Source organism: Oncorhynchus mykiss, chromosome 18 (genome assembly GCF_013265735.2).
Source record: "Oncorhynchus mykiss isolate Arlee chromosome 18, USDA_OmykA_1.1, whole genome shotgun sequence".
Classification (NCBI taxonomy): Eukaryota; Metazoa; Chordata; class Actinopteri; order Salmoniformes; family Salmonidae; genus Oncorhynchus; species Oncorhynchus mykiss.
This window is the reverse complement of record NC_048582.1, coordinates 27,598,548-27,610,233: the sequence shown is the minus strand read 5'-3', so window position 1 is coordinate 27,610,233 and position 11,686 is coordinate 27,598,548. Positions and strand designations below refer to the sequence as shown.

At 40.8% G+C, this 11,686-nt stretch overlaps 1 protein-coding gene across 5 annotated transcripts in view; it reads left to right on the top strand.

The window, feature by feature from the left end:
- Positions 1 to 2,799: 2,799 nt before the first annotated feature.
- LOC110495945 (parathyroid hormone 2 receptor-like) overlaps positions 2,800 to 11,686 on the top strand; it is a 33,904-nt gene continuing 25,017 nt past the window's right edge. For 2 of the 5 annotated variants that reach the window (XM_036952456.1, XM_021571487.2), the window contains exons 1-3: positions 2,936 to 3,234; positions 3,364 to 3,609; positions 4,919 to 5,018. In XM_036952456.1, coding sequence (XP_036808351.1) covers positions 3,502 to 3,609; positions 4,919 to 5,018 — 208 coding nt within the window. In that variant the 5' untranslated portion in view covers positions 2,936 to 3,234; positions 3,364 to 3,501. Of the gene's footprint in view, positions 2,915 to 2,934; positions 3,235 to 3,363; positions 3,610 to 4,918; positions 5,019 to 11,686 lie in introns of those variants that run through there. The other 3 variants (XM_036952454.1, XM_021571490.2, XM_036952455.1) reach the window with 3 other exon arrangements.

Below are 11,686 nucleotides of genomic sequence, written 5' to 3'. Positions count from 1 at the left end.
CAGCTCGGGGGTTTGAACTTGCAACCTTCCAGTTACTAGTCCAACGCTCTAACCACTAGGCTACCCTGCCGCCCCAAAGTCCATGATCTTTGCCAAAGTACTGAATGGTAATATGACAGACTTCTTTTTTGTCGATTCTAGTGGAATATGTACCATTTCAAACTATACGCTTTGATAGAAATGTCATGGCTTATCAAGTTGAGCTCCCACACTTTGCACAGGCCACTGAATTAGTGGATGCTGAAAAGCTGGTTGATTTGACCTCTTATTACGCAATTAGCAACAAGAGCCAAGCTTATGTACAAGTCAAATTGTCACGCCCTGACCATAGAGAGCCTTTTATTCTCTATGGTGGTTAGGTCGGGGTGTGACTAGGGTTGGGTATCTAGGTTATTGTAAGTTTATGTTGGCCTGGTATGGTTCCCAATCAGAGACAGCTGTTTATCGTTGTCTCTGATTGGGGAAGGTCAGAGCGTTTATTATTTTTGTTTCATTTCAATTAAACATGTGGAACTCTACGTACGCTGCGCCTTGGTCCGACATTCATTATAATGATCGTGACAGAAGATCCCACCACAACAGGACCAAGCAGCGTGCCCGGGAAGAGAAGGTATCCTGGGCTTGGGAGGAGATAAAGGAGGCGAAGACATCCTGGACTTGGGAGGGAATTATGGCTGGAGACGACAGCCTTGGCTGGAGTGGAAGCAGACGCAAGCGGTGAGGGAAGGACAGTGACGACGCCAGAGTTGGCGGCCACGACGCAAGCCCAAAAGACAGCCCAAAAACATTTTTGGGGGGGAGCACACAGGGTGTTCGGCGACGCTGAGGGGTGAGTCAGAGACTGAGGAGGAATATTGGGATAGGCTGAGCGAGGAGTGGTTGGCGAAAGTTGAGGAGAGTGATGAGAGAGAGCTGTTGGTTTGGCTGGAGAGGCAAGACAGTCGCCCTGAGGAGCGTGTTAGCCATTCGATGCCACCTGTGCCAGCTCTCCGCACTCGCTTTGAGGAGAGTGTCAGTGTTCCGGTACAATGTGTGCCGGTTCTACGCATCGTGTCTCCAGTACGCATCCACAGCCCAGTGCATCCTGTGCCAGCCCCCCACACTTTCCGTGCAAAGGTTGTCATCTGTCCAGGACACGTTGGGCCAGCTCTACGCTCCAGACCTCCAGCGCGCCTCCACGGCTCAGTACGTCCTGACCATAGAGAGCCTTTTATTCTCTATGGTGGTTAAGTCGGGGTGTGACTAGGGTGGGTTATCTAGGTTGTTGTAAGTCTATGTTGGCCTGGTATGGTTCCCAATCAGAGACAGCTGTTTATCATTGTCTCTGATTGGGGATCATATTTAGGCAGCCATTTCCCCCACTGTGTTTTGTGGGATCTTGTTTGTGTGTAGTGGCCTGTGATCACTCCATGATTTCACGTTTTCTTCTCTGTATTGTTTTTGTGAGTTTCATTTCAATTAAACATGTGGAACTCTGAAAACAGTGAACTCCATTTGGTCATTATCTGTTCTTAATATGTGAAGAGATGAAAAGGATAGGATGCTTGAAAGAAGAAATTCTGACTTCGACAAAGCAGTTTTGCACTTGTCAGTGTTGATCAACCAGCTTTATAATTCTAGTAATTCTAATTTCAAGCATTAAGTTACTCAGAACCCGTAATAAAATCCTAGTAACAAGTTACATTATCTTATTAAGATAATTAAGGACAAAAAAGCTTGAAACAAGTGAAATGCTCTAACATAAACTGACTGGTAAGAAGATATATCTTGTCAGACAAAAAACACATATTTTCCTGGCATCACTCAGCTGGGGCCCTCACCTCCTCCCTGTAGGCTCTCATTGTTGTTGGTAATCAGGATACCACTGTTGTGTCATCAGCAAACTTGATGACTGAGTTAGAGACGGCCGGGGCCATGCAGTCATGTGGGAATAGGCAGTACAGGAGGGGCTGAGCATGCACCCTTGTGGGGCCCCCGTTTTGAGGATCAGCATGGCGGGGGTGTTGTTGTCTACCTTTACCACTTGGGTTCGGCCCATCAGGAAGTCCAGGACCCAGTTGCACAGGGAGGGGTTCAGACCCAGGGCCCCTTAGCTTAGTGATGAGCTCGGAGGGCACTATGGTATTGAAGACTGAGCTGTAGTCAATGAACAGCATTCTTACATAGGAATTTCTCTTGTCCAGCTGGGATAGGGCAGTGTTTAGTGCAATGGCGATTGCGTCATTCGTGGATCTGTCGGGCGATCAGCGAATTGTAGAGGGTCTAGTGTGTCGGGTAAGGTCTTGGGTGCTCATGGGTCTTTTTACATGGAAATGATCTCGACAGAGATAGGGATGCAAGGACTGACCATCCATGAGATCAAAATGATAGTTTAAACCATGTTTTGAAGCTATACAGTGTTTAATCCATTATTTACAACAACAAAAAATGTAAAACAAGCTTACAATTTGGGTTCTGATGGGGTAACACCGTTGATCTAAACTCATGAGGCATTTCTATGTTATATTTGTCAAGGATCAATGGCTTTATCAAATTAAAAAAAGCATGCACTTTCAATCACAGACTGTAGCTTCAAGATTTTTGAACGCTGTAACCTGTTCACACAGAAAATTTGACCAAATCTGACAAACTCTGAGTCTTATCAAGATTCTACATGAACATTATTGTTTGCAAACAATTTGTTCTCCAAAAACATTCATTTTTAATTTGTGTCATTTAGTTTTTAAGACACTCATGACTTTCCCAAAATGCATTTATTTTTAATTTATGTAAATTCGTTTTTAAGACACTCATGACCGAACACACACACACACTGAATCGTGCAGACCGCTGCCGACATCTCTTCCCACATCGCAAAATTTCAGCACCACAGATAGCACCATTACTCACGCTCAGCCGAGAAATGCAGTTATAGGTAGGTTGGCTAGGCTACAGTAGAGAAGAATAGTTATTTGGGTTGTCAGGTGTCAGCAGCAAACTCGATTTTATACGTCTAGCCTATGGATAATTATGGTTGGAATTTTCTTGCGACTTTTTGACCGTAATGAGTATTCATTCGTGTTTAACAAATATATTTTTTAATGGCAGTTAACGTTCGTGGCCCCTAGACGAGACAACATGCCCAAATTATCTCTGTAAAGCAAACTTAGCCTACTAAAATGGTGTTTCAGAGAAAAAACTACAACAGGACACAAGTATCCTGAATGGCCAGTCATATAGCCTATATATTTTAAGGTACACAAGTGATCAGTAAACTTGTTGAACAAGTTTATGGTACATCCTTATTTCATACGGAAGACATCAACACTCTGACTAATGCTACGCTATTTCTGCGCCCTTTCCCCTGAAATCCTCTTTCAACAGACTTCCAAGAGCGTTGGATGGAAATACACAGAGTGGGCTAGGCTACCTACAGTCGGACTAGCACGAGTTTGACACAACACCTGAACTACTGCGTGCTTCAAAAACACAGCTGATTTTTGAGTTTATCGAAACCTCTGTATGCAACGCTGTCCACCAATTATCTTCAAAATGAATACGATACTTCTGTGTAACTTTGCGAAGTTTATTTTATGCTGGAATGCAGTTTACCTACACGTTTACGCACAGGTAAGTAGGCTAGCCAATCGAGTGATATTGTTTATGTATTTTTTGTGGAGGAATTAATCCATAGGGTTTACCCCTGTTTTGTTACAGGAGCCTACACTGTTCATATAATAAACCATACACATACCGAATTTGCATGACCATTTTACATAGGCTACCAGCAACATGATGCTAGACGATATACACTGAGTGCACAAAACATTAGGAACACCTTCTCTTTCCACGACAAACTGACCAGGTGAATCAAGGTGAAAGCTATGATCCCTTATTGATGTCAATCAGTATAGATGAAGGGGAGGAGACAGGTTAATGAAGGACTTTTAAGCCATGAAACAATTTAGACATGGATTGTGTATGTGTGCCATTCAGAAGGTGAATGGGCAAGACAAAATATTGAAGTGCCTTTCAACTGGGTATGGTAGTATGTGCCCGTTTGAGTGTTTCAAGAACTGCAACGCTGTTGGATTTTTCACGCTCAACAGTTTCCCCTGTGAATCAAAAATGGTCCAACACCAAAAGGACATCCAGCCAACTTGACACAACTGTGGGATGCATCCCTGTGGAGCGCTTTTGAAACCTTGTAGAGTCCATGCCGCGACAAAACAGTATTAGCCTATGTCTAGTTGACAAAGTTCTTGGCATAATGAATTTGGTTGCTTTTTTCTTACATCCACAATTCCCTATTCCTTTACCATTTCCTCTCTGTCTATCTTTTTAAAATATCTATTCATAAAAAAAGATGAAAACTAAGATAGATTTTTCTAAATATTTTAATTTACAAAGTGGTGGCCATCATACGATTTATTTTCCCCACATTATGTTTCTTCCTTTGGTGCTATTTCATATGGAAATGTAATTGGTTATGTATTGTTATTTAGCCATGCCTGCTTCCATACTCATCAGTCAGTGTTTACATATAAATTGTTGACTGGTACTCAACAGCCACTGTCTCCTTGAATGCATTTAAATGAGGTGGAAGTATGAGCACAGTGCATCAGCATGTGTGTATGTGGCGATTGCTTACTGTGATGTATATGACTTATTTTTAATTTATGAAGTATGAATGTCACTGTAATTATGACATTAGATTTTTATCAAAGTTTTTCATATCAAAGCCACTTTACCATTTCTGCTCTTGTCATCTTTAAGATCCAAATTATCTCTGGGGTGAAGATTCCCCTAAGTACATATCTAGGATCAGCTTCCCCTCTCCAATCCTAACCTTAACCATTAGTGGGGGAAATGCTAATCTGACCCAAGATCAGCATCTAAGGGGCAACTTTTTGAATCAATGCTGCAATCTACTCCGTAGGTTCATCCAGAGGTCGGCCTCACAGCACAGGAGCAGATGTACCTACTGTATGATGTCAAAGTTGAGTGTCATCAGAACATCTCTACACACAACCCTGCAGGTGGGCAAACACTGACTTACGTACATCATTTTACTCTTTGGGCAGCATAGGAAATGTACCAACTTTTTTGTATGTGTTTCTGTAATTGATACCCACTAAGCAGATGATTGGTCTACCTAGCTTTACCAGAGCCCCATTGGCCAGCGTGTTTCCAGGTGGATGCAGACAGATCTTTATGGCAGAGCCACCCACCATACTTCATCCTTTCTCGAGAGACCAAATCCCATAACTTTACCTATTATTGCCTCCTGCGTATTGGAAAAGGGGTTGTGTTTTGAGACTCTAGCCTGCTCCACGTCTGCCCACATTCTCCCAGGCTTCACTCAGAGATTGGAGTTGGTAAAAGAGACTGGATGTCGTGCTGCTGCATGTACACTTTGACACACTGAACTCCTTGCATTTCTCACATTGTCAGTCAATGTTCAACATGAGATTTACTGAATTGAGTAATGCTTTCAGCAAAAAAATTGTGTTCTGATATTTATCCAAATGATTTATTATCCACCCCCAAATGTTTAATTGGGGGCTCTTGAGACAACGTTTGATACAGCATGGATGAAAATTACAACTACAGAAGTGGTTTTAGGGAGGGGGGAAAATAACTGGGATGATGGCCACCACTTAGTAAACGAAAACATTTCTAAAAATTCATCTTAGTTTTCCCATATAGGCACTCTTGACAAACGGAGGGAGGAACTTCTTGAAAAGCCTTTATTTACTTGGAATACCACTGCAATTTGATTAGACAAAGATGACTTAAGATCACAGATATTATGCCGTGTTTCTCCCTAGCCACAGAATCTGTGAGTGCTGAAATGTGGATTTATTCCATTCATTTGAATCTGCCAATTTACCAGTCCCAAACCCACAGTTGTTTCTCTCTGGCTGCTGCTCTCCATATTATTGTCCGCCCACATTCTGTAGCAGTGTGAGAGCTGGATAAAAACAAACCGCTTTGTGTGTTTGATCCAGAATCTACCAGTCATTAAAACCAGGTGGGAGAAAAGAAATATCAGAACATAAACAGATATTGGAGCATAATGGCTAATTAGAGTGCATGTATTGTTTGGTGACTGTTTAAATATAAACAGACCAGCATCTGATACCCATCCAAATTTTGTCATGACGGAAGTATTACGGTTTCACTGGGAGGCAACATGAAAATACAGTTTGCTAAGAGCATTAGAGAGGTCGGACACTGATGTTGGGCAATTAGGCATGACTTGCAGTCCGCGTTCCAATTCATCCCAAAGGTGTTCGATGGGGTTGAGGTCAGGGCTCTGTGCAGGCCAGTCAAGTTCTTCCACATCGATCTCGACAAACCATTTCTGTATGGACCTCACTTTGTGCATTGGGGCATAGTCATGCTGAAACAGGAAAGGGCCTTCCCCAAACTGTTTGCCACAAAGTTGGAAGCACAGAATCGTATGGAATGTCATTGTATGTTGAAGCATTAAGATTTCCCTTCACTGGAACTAAGGGGCCTAGCCCGAACCATGAAAAACAGCCCCAGACCATTATTCCTACTCCACCAATGCACAGTTGTCACTATGCATTCGGGCAGGTAGCGTTCTCCTGGCATCCGCCAAAGCCAGATTCGTCCTTCGTACTGCTAGATGGGGAAGCGTGATTCATCATTCCAGAGAATTGCATTTCAACTGCTCCAGAGTCCAATGGCGGTGAGCTTTACATCACTCCAGCTGACGCTTGGCATTGCGCATGGTGATCTTAGGCTTGGGTGCGGTTCCACAAACAGTTATTGTGCTGACGTCGCTTCCAGAGGCAGTTTGGATCTCGGTAGTGAGTGTTGCAACCGAGGACAGAGGATTTTTACGCGTTACACGCTTCAGCACTCTGCTGTCCTGTTCTGTGAGCTTGTGTGGCCTACCACTTCGTGGCTGAGCTATTGTTGCTCTTAGACATTTCCACTTCACAATAAGAGCACTTACAGTTGACCCGGGCAGCTGAAATAGCCGAATCCACTAATTTGATGGGGTGTCCACATACGTTTGTAAACATTGTCTTTTGTGCTTATTCTTTTACCAGTGTTTGTTTCTTATTTTTCAGAGTAAATAACACATGGACACTAGAGAAGCTAACAAAGTTTAATTATGTCCAAAGGTTCTGTACAGCTGTAATTCAAACAACCCAACATTTCTCACATCACAGATATATATATCCCACTTAAGACACTCCTCTTTCTCTCCAATCATTTCATCTTATGGTTCTACAGGAAAAGAGTAACAGGATATTAAACCCTTATTACTCCCTTCAGGTGCATCTGACCTCACCTCCTGACCTCAACCCCTCCTTCACCTAATCCACAGATGTCCATCTGCCTTTCCTGTATCAATTCAGTGCTCTCCTCCCGTACCCCAACACATTCCAACACCATCTGGCTTTCTACAGAGAACCCTTAACTTCAGACATAAAACCCAGTCTCTTTCACTCCTAATATTCTATGCCTCTTCTCTATCATTTATTTAATATCTCAATGTTCAACATTTCGAATCCAACACCAGGTACTGCTGGAATGTTTACCAATGGCATGTATCTTTTTGTAGGAAATTACACTGGTCTCTGAAAACATTTATAAGGTATTTAAAAAGTATAAATAGTGCTCACTTTAGATTAGGGACTGAAAAATGACTTTACTAATCACACAATTTTTATAAATGCCATATAAATGGTTTATTATGGACCCTTAATAAAATAAAGTGTTACCAAAATGACATCAATGAAACCACTTATTGGCTAAATGATATGCTGCCTTTCATTAGAGTTAAATAAATAAACATTTACAAAATTGTATAACCCAACTTTTTCCAGATAACTTAATCCAGATCTAAATGATCTTGCGGTCCCCTATAAGATTGCGTTCTCTTTTCAATTTTAAATGACGGGGCATTCTGTGATTGGTTCACCCATTTGGGCCTTTAAATTGATGATATATAGCGATTATATAGCTCTGTTGTTGTTTTATTCCGAGATTGTCCCTTTAAAGGCAATGGTCCAATTCTAACCATTATTGGCCACCGTATTACTGCCAGGTGTTCTCTCGTTAAACCATCAATACGAGCTAAGATCACCCACACACCTGATCTCAGTTGCAACCATTATTAGCCATCATATTACTACTCCCTCGGTGTTAACAGGGTCGCTGTTAACTTCAAAGATGGTAATTGAGCAGCCTAAGGATGGCTGTATCTACAGTATTTGAGAATCATTCTATACATCTGAAATAAAGTATTTTCTCATTTACCATGACAAATCTACAGTGGCATTTTTCCATACACATTATGTATTGAAAACTCATGTTGGTGTACATGAGTATAATTTTTTTTTATTTGTTTCAAATTTATGTAATCCATTAATTTTAACTTGGTTTAATACAGTAGGGTTATGGACATTTTAAGAGAGAAAAGTACAATATTTCTGAACATTGTCCATGTTTAAAATTGTAATTTAAATCAAGCCTATCCTGATTATGTTAATATTTATTTTAATCAAAAGGCGTTGTATTCTAATGAAATTTATTAAAATTGCACAAATTATATTATAATTATGTTGACATGAAACAGTTGTATGATATAGACTCCGTTATTACAATAAGTATTTTACATTCATTCATTAGGCTACAAGCCTTATGATTGTCAATGCTCTTATAGGTCATTATTTAATTGTGGTGGGAATAGAGAACCAGAAGCAGCTGTCAAACACGGTAACAACGAGACATCAACTAATCTACTCGTAAATCTCGTGGGTTTTTTGTTTGAATCCTGATTTATTTTAACGCGCAGGTTTATGTAATCTCCCGTATTGTTTTAAGAAAACCAGTGCTAATGTGTTGTAGTGTGTGGAGCTCAGCTTCTTCTTTACAATTGGCCAAACATGTTCACTTAATGTCATGGGATTATGTAAACATAATCTTTGTTGTATGAGGTGTTGTATCCAGACCCTGGTCAAGTATATGCATGACAATGTTCGAGTTGTGCTTGATTTAGTGTACACTCTTAGAAAAAAATATTACGAAATGGTTCTTTGGCTGTCCCCATAGGCACAGGAGAACCTTTTTTGGTTCCAGGTAGAACTCTTTTGGGTTCCATGCGGAACCCTTTGTGTCTACAAGGAATCAAAAAGGGTTATTCAAAGCATCCTCTTATGGGATCCGCCGAAGAGCCCTTTTAGGTTGTAGATAGGGGGAAAAATGCTAAGAGTGTAGTTGTACTTTTTGGGACAATAACAGATACATTAGATTTTATTGACAAAGAGATATGCTAACTGTGGGTAACAGTCATTCAAGTGCAGCATAACTAGCTAGCTAGCAAAGTGATTCACATTTCCTGCTATCTAACCAAATGACACCTGCATCTCCTAGATGTAGTCACCGAAAAACGACACGAGGGAAAAAGTTGGTCACTCACTCACTCCTCCAACGACATGACATCCTCCTAGCAGCTAGCTAGCTAACGTTAGGCTCCGTGTTTTTAGCTTGCTAAATAAATAGTTAACTTAGCTACATAAATAAATACGCTAGCCCAGGGATGTCAAACTCAATCAGCGCACAGGCCATATTGAAAAAACACAATGAATTCGTGGGCCAGACACACAGTAGCCTACTTGCAACTGCGACCCAAACTGGCCATTGTTTTATTCGAAAAATATGTCCCTTTATATTGTCCTCTTATAACAAAAACTTAGCTATAACTTAAAACATGTCTTTCATTTTTTTTGCACTGCATCAATCACCAGTGCTGTTGAATGCAGCATAACAAATGTATGGTGCACTCAAAATGTATTGTATTTGAGTAGCCAGCCTAGGCTACTGCTCAAATGTTTCTGGAACTGGCCAACATGTTTCTCCTTTGCACGGTGTTTTGTTGCAGGTTTTGTTTTTTGGTTATTCATTGTCAAGCTTTAAAAACCGAAGCCAGACTGCAACATTTTAGTAGCCTAGCTAGGACTGGTGCATGAGTCCTACACTTTCTCTCCGCTGTACGTTGTAAACGGGACACATGAAAGCAGCACAATTGAAGTTGAATTCACAGATTCAGGGCACATCAGGCAATAATTTCATAAAAAGTAGATGTCTCAACTCATTTATACTCGCTTGTGTGTCCTATATGGGCTGTGGGCTTTCTTGACACATGCGCTAGCCTATTAGCCACATTATGACTAACTTGTGATCATTGTCCTTGCTAGTTTGATTGTATTTGACATTCCCAGCCTTACAGTTGTCCGTTTTTGTCAAAATATTGGGTCACTGAAACTGAAACACTGCATCCCAAATGGGTGGAGGCAGAAAATGTACCAGGCCGTCTGTGATTTACAACCTGATAGCAATATCTTTTGGACCACCAAGAAATGTATTGGTAAAGGATATTAATCATGCATTGAACCACATCCATTTATTCTTCCAACAATGCCTTACTTTACGTCATGGAATTTTGAGTGAAATAGAAACTATTTGTAAAACCTCATCAAGTTGGCTTTGAACCATAAACTGGGAATTTGATATTTTTGACTGATATTATGATTGTCTGTTTGTTTCATATCTTCAAAGTAGTTAAAACACTGTCAGTTCCACTTTAAGGTCTTTCACACTGTCCGCACATGTGTTGACCTGGCAAGTGGGTCCCAAACCCCAATATGGCACATTTCCTGTCTGTCAGTTTAAATCGATACAACATGCGTTGATGTCTCAAATGATAATGTGACTCAAGCCGGCTATAATCAGATCCAATTTGGCTCTGAGATAATGAAGTATGACAATATACGCACAGGAAGGCTACTGCAGCTGAGACGTTGAAGCATACAAATATCCACTTCTCTTTAGACCTGGATTGCAATCATAAAATATATGGATTTATTTTAATCTATTTGCTTCTTATTTTCTCTCCCACTTAGGTCTTTATTACTCAGTCTCAGGTCACGTCCCAAATGGCACTAAAGGTAGTGCACTATAAAGGGAACAGGGTGCCATTTGGGACGCACACCCAACCTAGTCTCTTGTTTCACTGAACCATCGGGAGGGCTAGCTGACAAAAGACGACAACCTATTACTCATAGTGCTCTCCCACTAGCCTACTCATCTGGTGGACAGATAGTGTATATATAGCTGTAATGACTATGAGCAATGTTCTTGCACTTGTCGCTAATGAGTGACTCATAAGCTTTGTCTTCCCATCTCACCCTCTCATCGTGGAATATAGATTCATATTAGAAATGTGTTTAATCAAGGGAGTTCAAATAGACATAGTGGAATAAATATTTTTTTCTCCTTGGAGCCGAGTTTTAGTATGTTGATCCTTCTTGAACTTGTTTCATTGATGACATGATGTGGACTGAGTGCACGCTGCTGGATATTTGCCCTTTCTTAAATTGAGTGGATCAATTACCAGCACATACCATGGACAGGCACAAAAGCAACAAGTCGATGAAACCTTTCAATGATAATGCCTCGAGTTCCATAGCAGTGATTTCTTTTAAATTCTGATTTATCTGAAGGAGTGTCCATGGGATTTGGCCTGGGAGCCTACGATACCCTCCAACACAATGTCCAAATAATGTCACTTATGAACGTAAAAGCGTCAAATATATACATCACACATATTGACGTTTGTGATTGTGAAGATTTGACGTATAATGGCAATATGTCAGTAAATGTT